This window comes from Oreochromis aureus, linkage group 13 (genome assembly GCF_013358895.1).
Source record: "Oreochromis aureus strain Israel breed Guangdong linkage group 13, ZZ_aureus, whole genome shotgun sequence".
Classification (NCBI taxonomy): domain Eukaryota; kingdom Metazoa; phylum Chordata; class Actinopteri; order Cichliformes; family Cichlidae; genus Oreochromis; species Oreochromis aureus.
This window is the reverse complement of record NC_052954.1, coordinates 6,075,948-6,102,229: the sequence shown is the minus strand read 5'-3', so window position 1 is coordinate 6,102,229 and position 26,282 is coordinate 6,075,948. Positions and strand designations below refer to the sequence as shown.

Genomic DNA, 26,282 nt, shown 5'->3' with positions numbered 1-26,282 from the left:
ATATTTATACCTATATCCCTATATTTATCTATTTATCTTAATATTTATCTATTAATATCTCTGTTTCTACACTCATTTTATATAAGTGCTTGATGTTTGTTGTATATTTGCTGCTATGACAACTTAATTTCCCTCTGGGGTTAATAAAGTTTCTCTAATTCTGATTCTGAAACTGCGGTTTCAGATAATGATTGCACCCTCCGAAGCAGGGCTTCCAACTCTAAAGACAATCCAACAAGCACCTTAATTGGGAAAGACCAAAATAGATTAAAAAAATAATAATTTAGGGTTAGGTGTAGGGTCACAGATGATGGTTTAGACCTTAGAAGATTAAATAATGGAGCATACAAGTATTACTTTATTATTCTTCACTGCAGCGATGTGTAGAGGTTTTCTGAACATAAAATCAAAGTAGTAACTGTGAAGGGCTGTAAAGTTTGCTGGTCACTTTATCTCACCTTCTGCTTTTTCTGTCAGATAAATGGGCAAAATCTACCTTCCTGTTTTCTGCTACGTGTTGTGTTGGCAAATTTTATAGGACTTACTAAAACTGCATTAGAAGCCATCTTTGTTTTTCTTCTTCTTTGGGCTGCTCCCTTCAGAGGTCGCCACAGCCGCCTCCTTCCAGGCCCGGACCAATCGGGTATGGAATCACTGTGATCTCCATATTTGAACTGCCAAACCTTTTACACAGGATGCCCTTCCTGACACAACCCTCCAAATTTTTCAATGCTTGGGAGCAACACGAAGAGTACGCAATATCTGACGAATATCTGAGAGTGACGATTAAAAAAAAAAGTTTCTTGTCACGTCTTGGCTCGACATCACACGAACAAATGTTGTACATACAGTATGTATTCTGTGAACAGACAACCGAAGGCTGCACAAAAGTGTCCTTTACATGGTAAAATTTAAATCTGTCCAGCTGGACAAATCTCTGCCGTTGTTAACCTAATTTTGGAGTAAATTTGGTGCCTTTAAACACCAGATATCAACACATCAAACGTGATGGTTTAGTATTCTTTAAAAGAGTGGCTGGAGTTGCATCGCTCCTCAGACTGAACTCTGTACATGTGTGGGTACATGGTAATTAATGTGTCAATATGCACTACGTGTGCGAATTTGATTGTTTGTGTGGGGAGTGTTTGGGTACTTGTGTGTGTCTGAGTGCAGTGTGTATGCGTGTGTTTGTGCTGCCTGGCTGTGTATGGCATTGCCAGGCCATATGGAGCGCTGTCTGGGGAGCACACTACCCACTTAGCTCCACTGTTGGCTCTGGTGCTCTCTCCATCTGTCCCGCCTCTCTCTCTCTCGCTCTCTCCTTAAATTTATCTTTTGTTCTGTGTTTTATTTTTTTATTTTTGTCTTACAGCTTGGCTTCATTTCACTCACTCTCCTTCACTGTTCTACACTCGGTGCTTTATCTCATCTTAAAAATAATCCCCTCCCCCCAAAAAAGTCATCCCTTGGTATTTGTCTATTTATATGTGTGTGTTTGTATGTTAGCGTGTGTGAAGCTGAGTAATTAAGTCTATGTGACAGAGCCAGAGTTTCTTCTCACTCCTCTCCTCACATTTTTTCCTTTTTAGCCATTTTTCCGCTGCTTCTGTGCTTTTCGAGCAGCCCCTCGGCAGAGAACCGGGATGAGGCACAGACCTTGACTAACAACACTGAGAGAACGCCCCTCACATTGTAATGGAGATTTATAGGGTGCTATAAATACTTTAAAAGTACTGAAAGTAATGTTGACAGAGAATTCCAAACATGTCCGAGTCTGTCACGACTATGTCCATCTTTTCTGTACAGTTAATTTGCCCTTTGTCTTGTTTGATTGGAAACAAGGGCTGCTCACAAGACAAAACATTGGCTGACTGTTGTTGAATGCAGTTTAAAAGCAGGCTTTCTTACTTCTACTGAGATAAACCAAGGAGTGAAATTATATTGAGCGCACAGGCATTCCCTGCAGCAGAGGCCTTCGTGAGCGAGAGCTGCTTGCTTCAGACGGTGACAAACCAGTGATGAAATTAGTCGGAAGAGTCGAGATACATTTTTATTTCCAGAGACGCTTTTCCCGATCGCAAGATGAGCATCATTTCAACAGAATGAGGAAGGCACATTAGAGTGGTAAAGAAAAGGAGAGGCAAGAAGTGAGAAAGAGCGAGGATGAGGAGAGAGTGGGTGGAAAAGCAGTCAGAGAAGTATATGAGGAGAAGGAGCAGGAACGGGAGGTGAGAAAAGTAGAGGAAGAAATGACAAGAAAGAGAAAATCATTTAGCGAGCTGAGAAGCAGTGCGTACTGTATGCTCATCATGATGCGTACTAAATTACCACTGTCAGTTTTGGAATAATCCCCCCTCCCTCCTCCCTTTGGTGGGGTTTCCCGAAACTATAATCTGTTCTTTTTCTATAAGATTTCAAACCTTCAAACCCAGCTTCAAAAAAAGTTATGATTTCCAACAGAAACTGTAGGGGCATAAGAGAAAGCGTGATATAAGGAAAGGATGGGAGCATAGATAGATGGAGGGAGTGGGGGAGGTGAGAGTACACCCAGGCAGCTCAGCATGGTGAGTTCTCTGACGGAAGAGAGGGAGGGGAAGGGATGGAGGAGGAACAGCAGAGCTTGGCACACAGAGAGAAAACTAGAGAGCAAGAGATTCTCCGTGTCCCTGCTGCCATATGGTGAGCAGTCATGCCACAGCACAGCACATACATGCTCTAATGGAGAGGCAGGCACAGAAGAAGGGTGGTGTTATTAAAAAAAAAAAGTATCTTTAACTATATAAAATGTTCCTTAGGGTATTCTAATAAGGGGAAAACCATGACACTAACCAGATCGCTGGCAAGCTGGTGGATAATAATAGGTTATAAAAAAAACAGGTTTTAAGGCAAAATGTTACTATAAGACTCTGGATGTCTTTTTTTTTTTTTTTTTTTGTACATGTCGAGGCACGTGTCAGGTTGCATTTCACTGTGTGTTATACTTGTATAACTATGCATGTGACAAATAAAGAACCCTGAACCTTGAACTGTCCAACCAGTTCTATGGAGCCCAGACCCAGTCTGGGACCAGAGCTGCACTGAAGCCAGCTTGGGTAATTTTGTTTTACTGGATCTGTGTGTCAATGTGTACACCACCGTGTGAATCCCTTTAAGAATAAAATCTGAAAATCTGAATTTCACTGTAAGTTTGTCTCTGAACAATATAAAGAGATTTTCTTTGGCTTCTGCTTCTTCTTCCTCTCTAACTAATGGCTCGATAGTGGCTCTGGGTCCCTTGTGGACTAGATCTCTCTCTCTCATTTTTTGAAAATTCATTTGTGCACACTGCGTTCAAGTAGTTTATTTTCCTCCAACAAGTCTGTTCCTTTCTTTTATGAGCTCCACACCACACCCATGGCATAATGGAGAGCTGACGGTAATCCCTCCTCCTGCCCAAAACTGCCTGTGATTTGATCTCTTCCAAGTGTGCATGTAGATTTACTTTCAGTTCTTTGTTCTATTCACCCACAAGTAAATACAAGGCTGGATCAAGGCTAAAACCGCTAATAGAATTGTCCCATGGCCCCAAGCCAAGAGGGATTTCAAAGGCAGTTACCATGGTACAGCTTTTGGTGCCACGAAGCAGCCCCTTCAATTTTTCTAATTTTAAAGCCCCGTCTTCTACAAAGGTCAAAGGTGGGATAGTCATCTAGCCTTTATTTTGCTTATGGGGTGCTCTAATGAAAATGATTATTGAAGACATGGGATTCACCAGACACCTCACGATATGATATTATCACAATACTTTACCCACAGTAAATAGTCAATAGTCAAGATGTGTTATGTATCTAAGTATTACATTTGCACTCAAGAACCTTCCTGTTCAACAGAATACAACCAGCTGGCATCCAGCTAAGTTGAGTCCCCTGGAGTTGTACTGCTGTCTGCATCATACTTTCGATAGCAATTATTTGCAAACCTTTAAAAATCTCTCTGAGAGCGACTGCAGTCAGTACAAGTCAAACTGGAGCTGTTTGCAGAAAGATCGCCTCCTATCAGGTCAAACGAGCCTGAGAGGAGGCGACATGTTTATAATTATCACAGTACTGTGCTGTATCTGTTTTTTTCCTCCACTCTTATACAGTGGCTTGCAAAAGTATTCGGCCCCCTTGAACTTTTCCACATTTTGTCACATTACAGCCACAAACATGAATCAATTTTATTGGAATTCCACCTGAAAGACCAATACAAAGTGGTGTACACGTGAGAAGTGGAACGAAAATCATACATGATTCCAAACATCTTTTACAAATAAATAACTGAAAAGTGGGGTGTGCGTAATTATTCAGCCCCCTGAGTCAATACTTTGTAGAACCACCTTTTGCTGCAATTACAGCTGCCAGTCTTTTAGGGTATGTCTCTACCAGCTTTGCACATCTGCAGACTGACATTCTTCCACATCCATTCTTTGCAAAACAGCTCCAGCTCAGTCAGATTAGATGGACAGCGTTTGTGAACAGCAGTTTTCAGATCTTGCCACAGATTCTCGATTGGATTTAGATCTGGACTTTGACTGGGCCATTCTAACACATGGATATGTTTTGTTTTAAACCATTCCATTGTTGCCCTGGCTTTATGTTTAGGGTCGTTGTCCCGCTGGAAGGTGACCCTCCGCCCCAGTCTTAAGTCTTTTGCAGACTCCAAGAGGTTTTCTTCCAAGATCGCCCTGTATTTGGCTCCATCCATCCTCCCATCAACTCTGTCCAGCTTCCCTGTCCCTGCTGAAGAGAAGCACCCCCAGAGCATGATGCTGCCACCACCATATCTGACAGTGGGGATGGTGTGTTCAGAGTGATGTGCAGTGTTAGTTTCCCGCCACACATAGCGTTTTGCATTTTGGCCAAAAAGTTCCATTTTGGTCTCATGTGACCAGAGCACCTTCTTCCACATGTTTGCTGTGTCCCCCACATGGCTTGTGGCAAACGGGACTGTCAGGGCTCTGTGTGCGGCAGGTGGAGGTGAGGATCCAAACGCAGGACTCGTGAAGCCAAATGTCAACAGAAAACCACAGCTTTATTCGCTGGCAGAAAACAAAACATTAACTGAGCAATGGTACTGACATGAAACTACTGAAACACTGACACGGAAACACACAGGCATAATCTGATGGTGACGACGCGACACCGGTGCATGGAAAACACAGGGCTTAAATACACGGGGTAGTAATGAGGGAATGGGCAACAGAAGGCAGACACAGCTGGGAGATCAGGGCTGACGAGACAGGGGGAACAAAGCTGCACACACTAACATGAGGCACACTCCTTCAAAACAAAACAGGAAACCATAAACCACTAAACAAGGACGCAGACTGAGAGGCAGAATATAACACATGGAACTCAAACAATACATGACCACAATTCCTAAAACACAAATAAACAGAAACATGAAACTCTAAATAATCATCATCATCATCATCATCATCATCATCATCATCATCATCATCATCATCATCATCATCATCATCATCATCATCATCATCATCATCATCATCATCATCATCATCATCATCATCATCACCATCATCACCATCACAATCAGAATCATCATCATCATCACCAAACAATCCACCACTACAAGAATTAATTAAAAAAATAAGAAACTCAAAAAGCTGGGTCAACACTGACCCAGAACCGTGACAGGGACTTCTTATGGTTTTCTGTTAACAATGGCTTTCTTCTTGCCACTCTTCCATAAAGGCCAACTTTGTGCAGTGCACGACTAATAGTTGTCCTATGGACAGATTCCCCCACCTGAGCTGTAGATCTCTGCAGCTCGTCCAGAGTCACCATGGGCCTCTTGGCTGCATTTCTTGTTCGGCCTGTGAGTTTAGGTGGACGGCCTTGTCTTGCTAGGTTTACAGTTGTGCCATACTCCTTCCATTTCTGAATGATTGCTTGAACAGTGCTCCGTGGGATGTTCAAGGCTTGGGAAATCTTTTTGTAGCCTAAGCCTGCTTTAAATTTCTCAATAACTTTATCCCTGACCTGTCTGGTGTGTTCTTTGGACTTCATGGTGTTGTTGCTCCCAATATTCTCTTAGACAACCTCTGAGGCCGTCACAGAGCAGCTGTATTTGTACTGACATTAGATTACACACAGGTGCACTCTATTTAGTCATTAGCACTCATCAGGCCATGTCTATGGGCAACTGACTGCACTCAGACCAAAGGGGGCTGAATAATTACGCACACCCACTTTGCAGTTATTTATTTGTAAAAATGTTTGGAATCATGTATGATTTTCGTTCCACTTCTCACGTGTACACCACTTTGTATTGGTCTTTCACGTGGAATTCCAATAAAATTGATTCATGTTTGTGGCTGTAATGTGACAAAATGTGGAAAAGTTCAAGGGGGCCGAATACTTTTGCAAGCCACTGTATATATCTATGTATGTGGTAGCCTGCTGGCCACCACCTTTAGCAAGCTTCTCCACTCATACCCTCACACTGTGGATCCACTTCAGGAGTCACAGATAAGACTGTGATACAAACCCAACAAATTAATAAATAATTGAAAGTTTAGCTGGTTTTGAACTTGTTTGAGCTTGTTTTGCTGGAGGGTTGAACACTTGAATTGTTTAGTATTGTTTACTATGTGACATTCAAGCTTAATGTGATTGAGGTTGCTTTCAGAACACTTTACATTTAATGTGCCAAATTCCTTGTAGGACATAGTTTTGCAACTGGGCAGCTGTCTGGAAACACTTTTGGGCACTTATTCACTTTTTTAATCTAAAAAATCCTTTGAGTTCAATGGTCACCTCAACCTGATTAAACTGCCCAAACTTCCCTCAAAAAACACGTTCTTTAAAAGTGTTTTCCCTTGTTAATGTCCACAGATTTCCATTTGTTGTGTGTCTGTCTCTTCTAATGTCTCTGACTGTGCATACTAGAAGTTCTGGAATAGAGCATTTAGATGGCTAACTTTACCTGGATCCTACATGTCTTTTTTATATGTAGATTATAGTACACCATAGTTTTGACTCATTTTGTCATTTGTTTCTTACATGCATTTCATGTTCGCCTAATAACTGCAGTGTGCATGTTACTGTTTCACAATTTGAAGCCTGTAAAGTTGATAAAGTATTTTCTGGAAAGAATAAGGTGTTAAAGGGAGAGGAGGAGGATTTTTTTCTTTTGTCTACCAACAAATGCCTTTTGTGTATCCACATTACACACATACAGACACACACACAGGCACACACGGCTGCTGCAAACAGGAAACTCGTCTTTAATTTTGGCATGCACTTTACCTTCTATTCAATCTCACAAATAGCATGGAGGAGGAGGAAAGTTTTTTAATACTCATCTATTATAGGACACCAAATGAGTTTCAATCAGTCTTGTAGATGACTACAGTAAAAGTGTGTGTGCGCATGTGTGTGTGGATTAGATTGAAGACAGCAGAGAGAGGGAAGGAAGGAAAAGAGGATGGTGACAGCGAGAGTTTGAGAATTGGAGAGAGCGAAACTTCTCACAACAGAATGGAGTAACAAGAGACTGAAGTCAGTTAAAAAAATGCTTTTCAAAAAGTGTTAGAAAGCAAATGAGACGAGGAAAAGTTGGAGTGGTTAATTTCTAAATGGCCATGAGGTGGTTTTCTCTGACACTGACTCATTGTTATTTGATTCATGTCTGCCTGCTTTTTTGAATATCGATCCCAGAACTAGAGGAGTGACTCATACGCTGCCGTAGAGGCCTGAGTCACTACAGGAAACGAGTTGAAGCTGGCACCCATACCCAACCTGATGCCCTCCCAATCCCATCCCTCCTCCCCAACCCCCACGCTTTGTGAAAGCCCAGGACGAGTGAATGCGGTGCCAGCGTTTGGCTTAGAAGCAGTAATGACGCTCAAGGACTGCAGGACTCAGCTGTTTTATCAGCCTTATTTTTGGACACATCGACTGTCATGTCAAGGATGGGGTCTTTAACTTTTTTGGAGTTGTTTAAGTGTAACTTTAAGCTTTGAATGAGGTGCCAGGCTCTGAGAGAGACAAAGAGGGCCAGAACCATTTTGGAAGCATTTTGGGGAAATTGAAAGGCAGAGAGGACACACTGTAACAACTGTGGTTAAAATTTAAGAAAATCTTCATTAAAACTGCATAGTTGCTTAGTATGTTTTATCTTAGCCTGTGCAGACTGGCACATTTCTGTGTAAAAGTTCAACAAAGCTGTGTAGCATTTCTGATTTCCCATTTTAAATTCTTATTTAAAAAAACATGAAACACACTATGTCTGTGAAGGTTCTCAGTCATCCAGGTCATCGTAGTCAAAGGAATTTGCAAAGAAAAGCGTCTGGACTTCTTTGAGTTGCTTGAAGACACCAACTGTCTGCCATCTATAATCCAGTTTTGAGTTCCCTCCCCAGACGCCTTAACGCCCACTCACATCCTGGGCCATCTGACCTCAGGAATTCACATGACAAGGTGCGGCCAGGTTTCACAATGAGCTCACCCGAAACCCTGGCTGATTAGGTACCACACCCGCTTTCACACCTTGGCTCATGTGATTAGAGGATCACCAGGGGGTCCTTTGTCCCTCTTTGGGGGGATACTCCCACTGGGTTTAAATCTGGGACTCTCGGCCATTTGACCTTAGAACTGAAGAAGCTTCTCGGATGAGAGGTGAAACGTCTTCAAGCAACTCAAAGAAGTCCAGACGCTTTTCTTTGCAAATTCCTTTGACATGAAACACACTAGTAATTTAAGTTCTTAAAATGGCTGGTTGCTTTAGATTCAGCTGATATAAATCAAAAAGACAGTGTTGGTGAAGAATTGGTGCATTTGTTTGTTGGTAATAAGGTTATATGGGCAACTTCATCAGGTCCCAAAAGCCTCTCGTTCACTCTGTGGCAATTAGCCTGAAGATTAATTGTTGTTTTTGCAGTGAACTCAAGAACCCTATGTGCAATTCTAGTAATAGATGTGATATACACCCAGCAGCGACCACAATAAAACTTGCATAGTTATGTTTAAGTAACCTTTGTGCCACTAAAACAGCTCTGATCCATCAAAGCGTGAACAAGGGCCCTCTAGGGGAGGCCTGTGGTGTCTGCCACTGGCTGCTGTCCACTGACACTGTTAGTGGATCCTTTAGATCAGGGGTGTCAAACTCCAGTCCTTGAGGGCTGCTGTTCTGAAACTTTTAAATGTGCCCCTGCTGTAACACACCTGAATAAAATTTAGTAGGTCATTAGCAAGAGATGAACTTGACAGGATGCTGAGATGGCAACCCCTAACCTCCCTCAAGTAAATTTAAATAAATGTAAGTGTTTGGAAAAAAAGTACTTTTATTACACCATGTTCTTTCACTCATGTTCTGCTGTAACACGAATTAAATGGCTGAATTGCCACCTCAGGATGCAGTCGAGCTCTATACAGTCTTGCTCATGACCTACTGGCACCCGTGTTTTAGATCTTGTAGGTTGTAACTAAACTAGAATTAAGATGGCCTGAGAATATAAACATAAGGAAACCAACCAGAAAATATCTGCTGAAAATAAAAGATTTCAAAACTCAAACTGCCCATCCATCCAGCCAGCCAGCCAGCCAGCAGTCTAAGCAGAGATAACCAGACCTCCCTCTTCTCAGCCACCTCCTTCAGCTCATTGGAGGTGTACAGTGTGCCCCAAGCCAGCATTTTATTAATATTGTACAAAATTGCAGCTGAAATAAAAGCATTGAGCACTGTGGGACATGATAAACTGTTAAAATTTACAGGAGAATTAGAATGTTAATTAAAAATGAAAACAGGTGGTTGAACTTCATACATTCATTTAACCCACTGGTTTTTCTAGATGCTAATTTGAAAATGCTGGTGGAGCCTACATCTGCAGTTGATATCCCCTCTCCATCATCAAGGCTTTCTTTGCTAATGTATTATTAAAAATTATTAAAAACGTCTTATTTTGGTCTAAGTTCGTCATGGCAAGTAAGAGTAAACATATGTCTTATGACAATGAAAGACAGAAGTTAATTTAATTGTAAATCTAGTAAAAGGTGGAGAAACTGATCTCAGAGCAGTGAAAACAGAGCCAGAGGTAACGTCATAGCACAGTGGTTTCTAGCAATTTCCTATGAAAGAATATAGATTTGTCCACAATGTGCATGTACAAATAACCAGAAAAAAGTTGCTAGCCTCATAGGTTGACAAGCTCAGTCCATTGTTAATGAGACGCAAACATACCCATAAAACTGAAGCATACTACGGATGTCAGTAGAGTCAAAGGTAAGCAGGATTAATCCTGCTTCCAGAGACAATAGCCAACTGCAGCCACAAGATGGCAGTGATGTAAAGGATGGATACAAACAAGTGAGAAGTATAACGGATGTTGGCAAGAGAGAAGTTTTATGACAGCGATTGTTTTCACTTTGATTTTAATCGAAATCTGTTTTTAAATTTCTAGGCAAGGACTACTTGTGTGGCTTGTCCTTGCCAGATGAAATGCACCTTTTAAAACTTTTGACAGATGTAGTAAAAAAATAACTAACACGCAGGAGGTTCAGGTTAGCTTGTTAGCTATTTTGTCATAGCTAACAACCTATGACCCCCCCCCCCTCCAAAAAGGAAAAGAAAGAAAAGAAACCAACTGGTGATAGGCTTAGCCAACTAGCAATAGGTTGTGTATTTTATGTATCTGTTTATATTGTGTAAAGCTTTATATATTTATACATTATCACAACTTAGCAGCAGAGTTTCAAGGGAGGTCATGAGAGGCACACAGGTTGGAACACACAGTTCCTCTGAACCTGTGAGCTGAGCAGTTGAGAAGGACAGTGGCCTGCAGTTTCCAAACTGTAGCCAGCACTCAAAAGAAAACTTTATGTGCTAAAGTCACATGCCAGTGCTATTGCATTCAGTTTTCTTGACTGGGATGTTTTAATGAAGGATTTTATTTGTATGGAACATTTGAATATCAATTACACTAATAGACATACAACTTCAAAGTCAAATTATTAAAGGGTAGCACCAACTGGAGTTCAGTCTGTGTGTCCGCACAGGAGGAATTCAAGCAGTGTAGAGCAAAGGTCACCTGTCTCTGAGCCCAGTATGGCTGTAGTTACAAACAAACAAAAAATAGACTTAAAGACTAAAAATACATGCTGGATTGTAGCTCAAATGCTTTCTTACTTTTCAAAAGTAAATGAGCAAAATATAATAGATATTATAATAAATATTACAGCAACACACGCTGCAACACTAGGTGACAAACTTCAAATTCCCACCTATACCATCCTGCCTCTGTAAATAGGCACGACTAAATGTGTATTTATCCACAGAAGAAAATAGTCCCACACCACTTTGTGCTGCATCTCCATCAGCTCATGGTGCAGATGTGTATTACATGAAAGATAAAACTCAGGCACAGGCTAAAATGCACTGGAGGTTTTCTGTATTACGTTCAATGAATTATTCTGACATTTTCTCGTTAGATATTATCCCTGCTGAGTCAACACACACACAAACACACACAGGTACGTCTCTCATGTTTGCCTGATTCCGTGGACATGGGCGCAAGAGTGTATTAAGGTGGCAATTCTGTCTGATACTAGGTGGCTTCTGCATCTTCTGTTTGGGGACCTGTATGTTATTATTATTTAACTCCTTGGGGCTGTATATATATATGTATATATATATGTATATATATATATATAAAAAAAAAAAAACACCCAGCACGCCCCTGCGGGCGGTTTATCCTTCAAGCTCGGGTCCTCTACCAGAGGCCTGGGAGCTTGAGGGTCCTGCGCAGTATCTTAGCTGTTCCCAGGACTGCGCTCTTCTGGACAGAGATCTCCGATGTTGTTCCCGGGATCTGCTGGAGCCACTCGCCTAGCTTGGGAGTCACCGCACCTAGTGCTCCGATTACCACGGGGACCACCGTCACCTTCACCCTCCACATCCTCTCGAGCTCTTCTCTGAGCCCTTGGTATTTCTCCAGCTTCTCGTGTTCCTTCTTCCTGATATTGCTGTCATTCGGAACCGCTACATCGATCACTACGGCCGTCTTCTTCTGTTTGTCTACCACCACTATGTCCGGTTGGTTAGCCACCACCATTTATAGGTATCATCCGTAGTGCTGCGTTAACATCATCTAGCAGACCTTCTGAGGGTACTTCACGTAATCTTGGTAACGACTACGGGGATCAGGTTTCAAGCTTGGCCATGATCCTATCCTTCAGGTCATATATATATATATATATATATATATATATATATATATATATATATATATATCTCATCACCCCCCACCCGAGATTGGGTACACAGCCCCAAATGCGATAGTTGAAGGATCGTTGAGTGCGAGAGGAACTGACCTGAAAGATAGGATCATGGCCAAGCTTGAAACCTGGATCCCCGTAGCCGTTACCAAGATTACGTGAAGTACCCTCTAGCCCCCAGGTCTCTGGTAGAGGACCCGAGCTTGAAGGATAAACCGCCCCGCAGAGGGGCGAGATGGGTGTTTTTTATATATATACATATATATATATATATATATATATGTATATACATATATATGTATGTATATATATATATATATATATATATATATATATATATATATATATATATATATATATATTCTCTCCCAGACATGATGTATTGTATTATAAGGAGGGCCTGGTTTTGGTTAGTGTCCGCTCTTTTAGAATTTTCATCTGTTTGGAAAAAGCCTTTAACAGAAAAATGTAATCCCAAATGTGTGACATCATTTAAATGTTACACAGTCTAGTTTCTGAAAATGTTCCTATTTAGCATTTTGCTTTCAGAAAGGAAAAAACACACACATACACACACACACACACACACACACACACACACACACACACACACACACACACACACACACACACACACACACACACACATAAAAGCTACCCTCAGTCCTAACCCTGGCAGATGTTAAGAGGTTAAACAAAATAATCCAAGTTTGGGATTGTTCTTCTTTGGATACAAGTGAAACAGACCAAAACAGGATTTGTCCATCTCAGTACCAGACTAAATGATGAATCCTTTTTTTGTTGTCTGTATCTGGTATGCGTATGCGATCCAAATCATTTCAGATTCTCACGGACAAAACTTTGGTTTCCCTTCATGCAAAGAGTCAGAGAGCAGAGTTTGTTAGTACTGCTAAGCTTAATTATGAGACACTTTATGTTAATGCTGTTTTCTGCTTTGAATCATGGATCCTTTGTTTAAAATATTTATATATGCGCCCACCACACACACACACACACGCACACACATGGTTTATTGTTTTAGTTGTTTAGCAGTGAGCTCCATCGAATGTTGTGATGGGAAAATGAGGCGAGTTTGTTTGGAGCATGTGTGTGTTTGCATAAGAAAGTGAAGCATTTATTCTCACTTTGCTTTAACCTTGTGTCTCACTACATTTGAATATGGATATTTTTCTTAATGAGCTCGCCGTCCGTGTTTCCGTCGCTCTGTACGTTTCCCTCTGATCTTTTCGCTCACTGCCTCTCTTTCCCTCCCTTTGTTCTCTGTCCTCTCCCTCTCTTGCTCTCATTAAATCTACTACCATCCATGTCTGCATTTTCCAGGGCTGTTATTTGATGGAGATGTTTTTTTTCTCACCTGTGACAGAAGATTTGATAACTTGATTTTTCAGATTTGTAGCAAAAACACACAGAAACAAGAGCACATTACTGTTCCTGCTGCTGAGTTTCTGTTGATATTAGATGAGACTGCAACCGTGTTATGTGTGTTGACATTGCATAGTTTGACCACCAGAGGGCACTCTACAGCTTTTACATAACACGTGATGGCTAGCTAATCTGAGTAGAGTCTGGCTTTGTGCTCACGGTTACTGTGGATGAATTTGAATGAATTAAATGTATTAAATGAATTAAAATCTTTTCCTTTTCTCACTTGCGCAAAATTCCTCTAGTGGCTGTTTGGGGACTTTGGGGGAACTTTGAGAACCCTCACTCTATGGGCTTACACAAGCTGGGATGTCATGTGATCAAAATCCTTTGACCCATAACTGTAAATCATAGATGAAAAAACCATTTCAGGTTAGCTGTGGCCTTTGTGTAAATACTGTATGTTCCTACTCTACGTGTTTTCTCGATGTTCTCTGGGTGATTTTGTCGTTGTCGTACCGTGCTACCATAACAGCTGGGCTGGGCCCCATCCCCCCTGTGATCCTCTTCAGCAGCCATTCCCAAAGCCAAGAGTCCCGCGGCCACCTTAAAAACCAGAAAATCCCATTGGGCCCAGCCAATCTGAAATCTTCACTTTACTCAAAGTATAAGAGAAAGTGATGAATTTTCTTGAAAATTTCATTTAAGAAATGCAAACAACACAGGCTGTTAACTATAAATTGCTACTCTGTTGCTACCACCTACCACTGGCACACAAACTTTAACACAAGAGCAGTAAATTTATGTCAGAGTAATGAGTAACATCAGAAACTAACCACCTCCTATCACCAGTTTTCATCTACTTTTTATACAAATACATTTATATAAATATGTAACTGTACATACTTAATTTCAAACTGAATTTCTGTTTTTTCTGTGGCCCACTACAGTAGCTTCACGGCCCACGAGGGGGCATCGACCCACACTTTGGAAATGACTACTCTCAGAATAGACAACAGATAGCAGCATAGACATAGGTTTGGTTTTAGCATTTGGGATGAAATAAAATGTTTTACATACTTTTTTTATACATTCTGCTGTATGGAGGACCACAAGAGCCATGCGCATCGAAATAAAAATTTCTGTGCTTAAATAATGAATATTATTTAAGCACAGAAATTTTTATTTCGATGCGCGTGGCTCTTGTGGTCCTCCATACTGCTGAAGTTTTATGCACCAGTTTAGACTAGAGATGGACCGATCCGATATTACGTATCGGTATCGGTCCGATACTGACGTAAATTACTGGATCGGATATCGGTGAGAAATTAAAAATGTAATCCGATACATTAAATATAAAAAAAACACCTCACAAAACTTGCGACACGACGTAACTCGGCTCATAACCGTAGCACGTCGGAGCAGTGTGCTCACGTGATAGAGCGGCTGTGTGTATTTGTAGCCTCGCTACCAAACCAGCATTCCATCTCCGAGGAAGTTATCCCAGAGAGAAGTAAAGCAAGTGTGTAAGTTCATCTCTGAATGTTTGTAAAGCATTCCCATGTTAAGCTTAACAACCGATATATGGAGCGACTGCCTCTCTCTCTCTCTCCCTCACCTTCCTGCAGCTACTTCAATCGTGAAACTGCTTAACGATCAGCTGATCGGCTTTTCTGTCGCGAGTCCGTCTCTCTTCTTTGTTTTTGGCCCACTTTGCACCAGAAAGAGGAAACCAGCGGCGGAACAACAGCAGCACCTTTAACCTTGATAAGCTGTTGTTAGAATTTATTTAATATTACTTTCTACACCAGGATCCTTTTCTACGTAGCTGACTGCTGGTAACTGTGCAGGGGCGGATCTAGCAAAGTTTAGCCAGGGGGGCCGATAGGGCATTAACAGGGAAAAGGGGGCACAAAGACATACTTTTCTTTCTTATTCTCATTTAAAATGTCTAGCTTTTAATAAATAATTATCTGAATCTTACACCCAAAGTTTTAATCTGATGTAAAATGTATAGAAGTCCATTACTGCAAATAGTAACTGTTAAGTCTAATATACCCTAGTAAGCTATAGTACTTTTTCCTTTGGGAAGATACCATCTGTGCAGTCTGCAATTCTGTTGAAGAAAGATGTTGAATCTATTTAATTATTCTTGAAAAATAATTTAATTCTGTGCATTTTTTTTCACCCTGCATCAAATTAAAGTTGATTACATCGATTAAGCATCATGACGTGGAGGGTGGGGGGTGGTTCCCTATTTTTTTTTGCTGGGAGTTTGCAACCCTATTAGTTAGGTTGCTTAATATTTCTGCTAAGTACTCTTTAAAATACCAGAATAGGGAGGATGGAGTAGGTTTAAGTTTATTAGATTGATCAGTGTTGCTGAACTATAAAATAATTTTGGGTGCAGTGTATTTTTTACATACAGGTATAACAGAATAGCTTTAGTGTTATTGTTTATTTAAACTTGAGTATGAACTTATACAAAATGCAGCAAGATATTAAAAAACAGTTTTATTGATTAAAAAACACACTATATCGGATTCATATCGGTATCGGCAGATATCCAAATTTATGATATCGGTATCGGACATAAAAAAGTGGTATCGTGCCATCTCTAGTTTAGACCCAACCTGGAAAACACAATGTTTGGTACCAGCTGACAATTCAGCATGGCTCAGTGAGGCTCTCTGTATCTCTGTCTTTAGAATAACTACTCTCAGCTTTTCTAAATCAAATCTAGCTGCACTTTAGCTTAACTAAAGTCCCCACAGTTGTGGATGTGAGAGTGGGGGTGTGACCTCTGATTTTTTCATATATTTGGTCACTGAATGAAAAAAAAAATCACAAGTTGTAAATATATCCAACCGTACGACTGGCCCAGAATGGGTGACTTCACAGTGGCTACATCCATCTTTTATATACAGCCTATTACATTGAAATAATAGAAAAATAACAGACAAAGGTAAAATGTGTCAAAATGTGTGGAAACGTAGAAGTTAAATGTTTGGGGGCAAAAATGAAAGAACTCACTGAACCCCCAACAAAGAATGATCTTGAGGATGGAGGAAAATGAGACGTACTAAGGATGAGCAAATGCCCCGATCACCTTCTGTGCATTTAATACTCGGAATACTTACTTCCAGCCAACATGGATTTATTAGACCTAATACCAGTAGAAGCTATTTTGGACTGCAGCCATGCGTCATCAACAGTAACACCTCTGAAATAACAAATAAGATGCTGATAATTGTCATAAAAGGCTCAATGTAAATCCCTCTCATGCTGAATCTGAACAGCAGCGTCTCATTCAGTTCAGGTTGAAGGCTTCCCCACGGACAACTGGTGTCATATTGATCAGATCGACAATACGCATAATCAACCACGCAGGCTCCATAAATCAAGTCCGTACTGGATACCGGTCTAAATCTATTAGCAGCTGAATGGAGCCGTGGGTTAGGGCGGGCTCAGTGAGAGCCACGGATCAGGAAGTAAATCCTGCAGCGCTGCAGCAGCAGGTGACCTCTCTGTGCCCTTTGCCTGTTACTCCCAGGAAGTGTGTGTGTGTGTGTGTGGGCAGGTGCTAACATTTACAGAGGCAAAGCTTGTATTTCACCTACTGGGCCCTGACATCTCTGAAGGGTGTATTTAGAGGCAACGGTTTGTCTTGTTGCACCCAAAGGAGCAATGGCCAAATCTTAAGCAAACAACTAGTTGTTGGACTTTGATTACTTGGGCCTCAGCTGCTGGAACTTGTTTTTTTTTTTTACCGCCTGAGCCGATGGGGGAGCATCCTGCACCGCTGAGCCCCGGTCTGTAAGTAGTGCTGCAGAAAATCGCGTTCTGTTGGGTTTAGCAGCTACACTCGATGTTGTTCCTGAAGCATCTGAGGTAACGTTGCTCTAGGACCACCGCTGGGACGGAGAAGTTATGTTGTGACTTTTCACGTGGGAACAGTCACACAGTACCAGTATCTTGGTCTTCTGTTATCTGCTGATACAGATATCAGATGGGAGCAGGCCTGTCTGACAGACAGTGCTGTAACAGGGTTAGTGCTGTTATACGTAACCAGAACTGCCCAAAGTATGATGGAGAGATAAAAATACATTTAAACTGAGAGCAATAAATCTAAAAATAACAACGGGACATTAATATCTGGTGTGTCCTGTGTCTGATCCATTCCTCCACCACAACCTCATCTCTGTATGCACTTTTTCTCCCCTTGATTTGTTACCGGGGTGCCACAAAGGCATGGATTTCTGTTAGATGATTGGGATAAGGAGCAGTTTGTCTTTATGACAGTGCGATTAAACAGTTGCTGTTTCTTATATAAACCACTTGCCTGCTTCTCTTTTGTCCCTCTGCTCCATTCTTTCACTTTTCACTTTTCATTTCATCTCTCTTTTTATTTCCTGTTCCATCTTCTTCTTCTTCTTCTTCTTCTTCCCTTTCACTTTCTCCCCCCACCATTCCACCTTGTTTCCTTTCCTCATTTCCCCTCCTTTTCTCCTGTCTTATTTTTTAATCCTCATGTCCCCTTTTCCTTCTTTTGACTTCTTCATGGATCCTCTCTGTCTCTGTGACTTGTTGGTTTGTTTTCCTCTCCTCCCCTTTTTTCTTTTCTTCCCACCTCTTCTTTCGTCTCATCCTCATCTCTCCTCCCCTTGCTTTCCGCCCTCAGTTCACCTCTTTGTTTTCTTCCCTTTCTTTCTCCCTACTGTATGTCCTCTCCTGTCGTCTTTCTTCTCGTCCATCCTCCTTCCTTTCTTCTAATTTTACTACATCCTTTTGGTCTTTTCTCCTTTTTCCCAGTTATTACCTTTTTCTTCTATTCTTCTAATTATCTATTTTCTCTTCCTGTAAGGTCTCTTCTCCCTTTCCCACCTCTTCTTTGACGACTTGCTCCTTTCCTCTTTGTTTTCCCTCTCTAACATATCATAAATATTAATGTCACATCATCCCTAAGCTCACTGGCGTCTTATTTCATTACTAGCAAAAAGCCGTTCTACAGGCACTTTTTTTTTGCCAGGCTTGTGGCATTTAGGGACACAGCACATGCACTGATTTCTTTGGTCAGTAATTTAAGATTCCACTTGTAAAACCTTAAATTGTATCCTACTCAGGTCACATCTAAATTTACCTGCAGGCTGATAATTAAACCCCAGATTGTTGCATTTATAGTAATTTGCTTATATTTTATATAAATATCTCTATATAAATCTCTACATCTCTATTTTGTTTTCATTTACAATGAAAAATAAAGTTAGGGCAAGTACTGCTAAATGACATATCATCATAGCAGTACTTGCCACAGGGTTCACTCAGTCCTGATGGTCGTCAAAAAATGTCTTGAGCTTTACCTTGATGAACTGTTAAGCTGCTCTATATGTCCGTGATATTAAAGGACTTTATGTCTCATTCTTCATTCCATATTTAGCAGTGAGTTGAATGAAATTCCCTTGCAGATACAAATTTTGGTGACCATCAAGACGTACGTGAGACTTCAGTATGGTTTGTCCACCCGTCGCTTGACAAATTCAGTTTCATGAGACCAAGATGGGGAAATGCTCAACCTGCTTCCTGTCGTGAAACAGTGAATGGACTAACAGTCAACCCGCTTTCACCTGCAGGTCATCACATACTGGCGTTTGGTCAGGAGCACATGTGTGGATGTGCAGATTCACATTATGACCCACTGGATGTTTTCTTCTTAAACATGCAGGGCAGGCAGACAGAATTTTGTAGGAGTCCTTCAATGTCTGAAATGGAAGGTGTGAAGTTTTGGGCAAAAGATGGTGTTGTCATGATGAGTCTAACCATGATGCAGATAGACAACTGATATTTGAACTGAAAACTTTGTCATTTTAGCTTTAACTTAACGTCGAGTCAAAACAGAAAAAACTGGTCCCAGTCTGCCTTGAGGCGACTGTTGTTGTGACTTGGCGCTATAAAAATAAAATTGAAATTAATTGAATTCTACCTGCCTCCCAACTTGCACTTTTTTAAGGTTTTTGTTCTTAAGCACATTGAAAATGGCATTGAGGAGGGTACCCTGTGTTAAAAGATGAAGAGAAGGGGCTCCGGACCATGCTTGTCCTACTTTTGTCTCCTTGTCTGTAAGTTTGCCCTCATTTGTTGCTGTTTTTTTAAATTGCGTGCTCTTCCTGGCTTTTAAGATTAAATCACAGTGTCTTTGTATTATGATTTTTGTCATTTCACTCAATGTAGTTTTTAATTATGTGTAATTTGGCTGGTCTTCTTCAGCTCTAATAAATGCCTGTGGCCTAGTACATGTTATTGCCGAGTAGTGTTTGGAAGTGAAACATAAAAAAGTATATCCTCTGTGTCCTCACCTTATTCATCAGCTCTTCTCCTCTTTGGTCTGTTTCCCCTCTATTTGCTCTCTCCTCAATCTCCACAGTGTGAAATCCAATTAATCAGCATACTGTAATGCCTTTGATAAAACCAATACTCTTCCCCTCTCTTTCTCATATCGATTCGAAGAGTTTCTTGTATTGGCAAAGCAGCCTGAAACAAAAGCACACACACAAAAAAAGTTGATTGCACCAAAACACAGAGAGTATGGAGAGCGGCTGATATCGACTGAACTTAATGCAACAACTGTCTCCTTCATACTGTGGTTTCAGTTCATTTCTCCTCCCCTTTATTTATTATTTATCCAATAAAACAATCATTCTTTTGTAATTCCGTATTGTATCTTTCTGTCCTTTAACCTTTTGCGTTTGCAGTGATCCACAGTGTGTGGGATTACTGTGGAAGGCTGAAACCTAGTGGATCAAAGCAGTAGTAGTCTGTGGATTCATGATTTTTCATACCATTTGTTTGTTTGTTTGTTTGTTTTTTTACAAGAGTTGAATTTGTTCAGATGCAGCAGGATCTTTATTTCATTCTATTTTTAGCCACTTTAAACATTGCACCGATCACACATAACATTATGACCACTGACAAGTGAATAACACTGATTATGTTGTCACCTGTTAGTGGGTGGGATATATCAGGAAGCAAGTGCGCATTTTGTCCTCCAAGTTGATGTTTGAAGCAGGAAAAATGGGCAAGTGTGAGGATTTGAGTGAGTTTGACAAGGTCCAAACTGTGATGGCTAGATGACTGGGTCAGCTTTGGGCATCTCCAAATCTCCAGCGCTTGTGGGATGTTCCCAGTCTGTAGTGGTCAGAACAGTGGTGAACCATTAACAGGGTCATGAAGACCAAGGCTCACTGATGCACATGGGGAGTGAAGGCTGGCCCGTGAGGTCCGATCCAACAGACGAGCTACTGTAGCTCAAACCATAGAAAAAGTTACAACTGGTTCTGGTAGAAAGGTGTCAGAATACACAGAACATCACAGTTTGTTGTGCATGGGGCAGCAGAGCTGCAGACCAGTCAGGCTGCCCAAGCTAAACCCCTGTACAAAAGTAACAACAATGTGCACAAGAGCATCAGATCTGGACCCCAGAGCAATGGAAGAAAGTGTCCTGGTCATGCTTTCTTTTCACATGGATGGCTAGGTGCATTTGTGTCCCTTACCTGGGGAACACCTGGAAGCAGGATGCACTTCTGCATGAGGACTAAACCAGCAGAGGCAGTGTGATACTTTGAGTATTAGCCAGTTAGATTAACCAGCCTCAAGTGGTTGTTAGAGAAAGTTTAAGGCAGTGGTGGTGCTGCAAAACAGTTCTTTTTTACTTAGGTTTACAAAACAAATCTTCCTGGTTAAGTTTATGAAAAGTTAATGGTTTAGATTAAAATATGCATGCTGGACTCTTTCTTGGTTTTTAATGTGGATAGAACCTCAAACTTATACTTTACCTCCCAGTTCACAGAGTGGGATGAGTGCACATTTAATAAATTAAATTAACTTTCATAATGAAGCTGTGGATGCTAGCATTAAAAAAAAGTTATACTCTTGTTCTGATTAGTAAATTGTAGCATTGGTGACACATAAATCCACAGCTCACAGCTCAAACCATTGCTGTGTTTAGCATCACCGAGACGTGCATTGTTGCTGAGGATGGTGAAATAGAAAGTAAAACATGTCCTCACAAACTGAAACGGTAAAGAGCTCGATTACGACACAGTAAGGAGTGAAATACTCTTGGACTGAAGTGAAAAGAACATCTGTGAAATTCAAGAGAGCTTGGGTGACATTTGACACATCCTTTCCTTTAAGTCTACTTGCACATTTAGTTTTTGAGATGTATCCCGAGATGGTAACTTATAATGTGACCTCCTTTCAAAAATGCAGAAGTCTTCATGCTTCTGTTTGATTTTTTTTGCAGAGGTATCCAGCAGCAGTTATCCAGCTACAGAGAGACTGTGATCCGACAGGCCACGGCAGCGGCGGGCTCGGCCGTTCACCGGGACGACGCGCCGACCTGTGGCATCTGCCACAAGACCAAGTTCGCAGATGGCTGTGGGAACCTGTGCTCGTACTGCCAGACCAAGTTCTGTGCTCGCTGTGGGGGGCGAGTGTCCCTGCGATCCAACACGGTGAGGGAAGGTTACACTTTCTCAGCACAAAAACACATATTTTTATCCTTGTGAAGTAGCACACAGCAATATAGCAAATATTAAACCTGCCTTCACAAAAGTGTAATGCAGTATCCTCCACACGTTTCAGTGCTAAGGGCAAAAAGAATGGAGGACAAAAGATAATACTTATATCGTTATTAAAGGTTGAATTGAAACTCATTCTCCTAAACAACACCATGCATCAGTTCCCGGATGGAGCTGCAGCTGTCTGGAAGAAATAAAGCACTGTCACATTTGAAGAGTTTTGATATTAAAAAGTATCATAAGTATGAGATCGAGTGATATACACGCTCTTTAATTTGTATATCTTAAAGTCAATATGGATTCTTTTCTGTATTATAAAAAAGAACATGATCACAATCCTACGACCCAAACTGCTTTATATGTTAGTAAAATGAACAGTATACAGATACCATAATACAGAATTAAATAGGTTAATGTAAAAAAACACAGTAATATATAAACATAGAAGTATTTTCCTTTTTTTTATTTGTGTGTAAACTATACTGAACTAAGAGCTATGCTGAGTTTTATTCCTACGCGTCCATTGACCCACTTTCGAGCCTTTTTTTCAGACATGGCAACATTAGAACAGGAATATTTCAAAGATAAAAGTCTGACATTTTCACTGATCTTTCTTAACATCAAAATGAACCACAATCTGTCATTTGGGACAGATTCCCCAAAAGATGTCTAAGTATTGGCTACTAATAATATGAAAAAATAAAACTCCAGCAGTCCTGCAAAATCCCATATTTGAGCACACCTTAATACAAATATTGAAAAAGACTGTGACCATTTCTGATTGGCATATAGTTTAATGTAAAATAAAGCATGCACAATACTTTTTAACATAAACTTCTTAGTTGCAAAAATGACTCCAGCATGAATCGACTTGTTGTATTTGCTGGATTGAGCAAGTACGACAAGTTGTGCCACTAAAGCAAAAATCAGCATGTCGTCTTGTTCAGGAGGAACAAAATACTGGAGATTCCAGATGGCGCTCTAATCACAAGTCAGAAAAGAAGGTATGTAAATATGTGCATACGTTTCATTAAAGACCTGGGTCGCTAAAATCTCAAATCATCACATTTTTACAATAGTTTCTGCTCGACCATCTCTGATTTGCATTAAAACTAAATGAGCCAAAGTTTGGACATGTATAATTATTGCTAGGAAATTTGAGATGGTTGAGCAGCAGGCTTGTTTGATTTTAGATGGACTGACGCTGTTTGTGCACAACCTACGCATGTTCGCTTTCCTGCTGAGTTTATGCTGTTATCCTCAAGATGCAAGTCTTATATTATACAATATAATGGGTTTTATCTTAATTATGGTAACCTTGTAAACACACATAAGCAACTGAACCTAAATCTACACTCAGTATACTTCCTACAATTAGCTGGTGATAAAAGCACACACTGAACATCACATCAGGCCTCAGGTGTTGGAACTCAGATGGAGCTGATGAGCCATGGGTCGTACTGTATGTGCTCGCCATGTGTGTCAAAATGTACTGTATATGAGCTCTGTGTGTGTTACCGTGTGTGTGTGTGTGTGTGTGTGTGTGTGTGTGTGTGTGTGTGTGTGTGAGAGACCTGGTAAAGGTTAATTGGGCATTAGACTGAGCAGTGGATGGGGGGGGTGTCTCCCACTCTGTCTCGCTCTGCCAGGGGTCCGGAGGTGCCCTATACACACACAGTGGGGTGTATGTGCATGTGTGTTGATGCTGGGAGGCAAGTCTTCCTCTGAAATAAGTGACATCCCATCTCTTGCCCCCCCCCCTCGCCTGAATTGCCGCTGTGGCATTTAATGACCTCACATGCACAAACACACAAATGCTCAAAAGTACATCCTAATTAGTTAGTGGCTAACGTGGGGAGAGTTCAGCTGGTGGGTGGGGGGCAGGAAAAGGTGGGTGTTACATTTAGTGGAACCTGTTTGAAAGGTACATGTATCTAAGGTACACATACACACAAGCAGACGCACAGCACTGTTTATTAGTGTGTTTGACTTTCTGTTTAATTATACTTTGTTAAGTTTGCTCAGTGTGAACAGAAAACATGCGTTAACTCATGTATACTACGACACAGGGAAGACATGAAATTACTCAAGAATACCGGCTTGATTTTTACCACCACTGGACATTTACTCTAATAACTAAAGGAATACAATCATTTATACAGAAGCAAATCTTTATCAGTTTCATTAACGCGAGAGTCAAACAGAAAAATTAGTAATAATTTGTTATTCAGTGGTCATTAGGATACAAAACTGCATGTATTTTGTTGAAAAAGAATTAGAGAAAAAGAATTAGGGCCACTGTAAAAAAAAAAATAAAAAAATAAAAAAAAAGAACTAAAAAATAAACAAATTATTTTTTCTTCTTTCTGGGAATTTGAGTAAAATATCAGAATTCTAGTCATCATCTTTTACCCTAGCCCCAAACCCCAACCCTATGTTTTGGAGACAAAGAATTGATGATTATTTTTCATTCAGTGATTGTCAAGACTTTATAGAACAATTAAAAATATACATTTTGACAGCATACAGCTCAAATTCGGGTCATCATTAAAGATGGTCATCACCAAAACCCAGGAAAGGGTTTTAAAGAGAAGTTCTGCTTTAACTGTTACAGTTTCTGTTGCAGAGTTGGAGCCTTGTGTTTTTTATAATGTCTCTTTCTCTAGAGCCAGATTCATTAGCAGATTAGCTTAGGTTTGTTTAAAGGTTGTAGATTGATAACACTTAGCCAAACATTAATTTAAATATATGCCTACCTCTAAAACTCAATATTAAACTAAGTGTTGGTTTAATCTGTACATAAACAGTACAGTTTTGATTTTAGATGGAATCAGCTGTAACCAGAGATTGCTACTACTTGTTGCTAATGTTTGTGGACAGTCTGTAGTCTGTTAATCACTTGGGTGGCCTCAGTGGCTTAAAGATTCATTTTAGGTTGAGAAGAAGCTGTTACATTACTATATTGTTATTGTTATTATCTAGTGAACTCAAGAGGAGCTGGTAGGTAGGCCTTTGGACAGAGTAAAGAGCTTCAGCAGTTTTTCCCTGCCTTTAATTCCTATGGCATCTAAGCTGTGTGCTTTAGCTCTACTTGCTTTTAAACAATGAAATGGATTATGTTCATATTTGAACTGAGAAGAGAGCATATAGATTTTTGTATTCTTCTTTCAGTTTGAAGTTGGTTTATAGTTTTGCTTTAACCTCATTTTCATAAACCAGAAGATCGTACGTTTTAAAATATGTCTCACGCCATTTGACATTTCAGATTTATCTAGTTAAAGTTTTTCCATTGGAGTGTTCTAAACAGATTATAGTCTATAAAATGGGGGTAACATCAATCCAACTGTAACACTAGATGATCTGGTGGCTTTTAAGAGGCTAAGTAAAAAAGTTATTTTGAAAGCGTTGTTAATTTAGTGAGGCTAAAACCATGGAAGAGTCTTGTCATGTGCTGTTGTAGGCCAGCAACCTTTAGGTATTTGGGTTTTTGGTGGATGTAAATGAGGCATTTTAAAGAGCAATGCATTTTCTTTCATCGTCAGTGATGGGAATATTATTGGAAACTGAAATATCTGCATATGACAGTGTTTGTGACTTGCAGGCTTGCACCGTAGGATCATTGCCATGCTTTCAGATACCATTTTTTAGTTCACATTCTTTCTGTCTTTCTTTTCATTATACATGGATGGCTGACTGGGCTGCAGGAGGACAAAGTGGTGAGTGATGCATCTTTTCTTCTCTCTTTTCTGGAGCTCATAACTCAAAACCTTTAAGAAAATGCATGTACATAAAACAGACCCTGTCTTCTGTCTTCACACGTCTATTAGTTTTATTGTGAAAATATTACCTTGTGAATACAGCACAATTACAATTTAATTTATTGCATGATAACGAGACTAAAACTAAACACTCATCTGCTTTAAAGATATTCTTGCAGTCAGATGCACGCTGCCACCTCAGAGGCAGATGATGCACACAGACCAATACACTGTATGAACAACTTTAGATTTGCAAATGAAAACATGTGGGAGGAAGTGGCAGCAGTCCTAGGCAAACATAGGGAGAT

General features: G+C 40.4%; 1 protein-coding gene across 7 annotated transcripts in view; it reads left to right on the top strand.

Annotated features, from left to right (window-relative positions):
• LOC116321318 (regulating synaptic membrane exocytosis protein 1-like) overlaps positions 1-26,282 on the top strand; it is a 116,471-nt gene that overhangs the window by 13,852 nt on the left and 76,337 nt on the right. For all 7 annotated transcript variants that reach the window (XM_039621962.1, XM_039621958.1, XM_039621963.1 and 4 more), the window contains exons 3-4: positions 21,940-22,150; positions 25,921-25,932. In XM_039621962.1, coding sequence (XP_039477896.1) covers positions 21,940-22,150; positions 25,921-25,932 — 223 coding nt within the window. The remainder of the gene's footprint in view (positions 1-21,939; positions 22,151-25,920; positions 25,933-26,282) is intronic.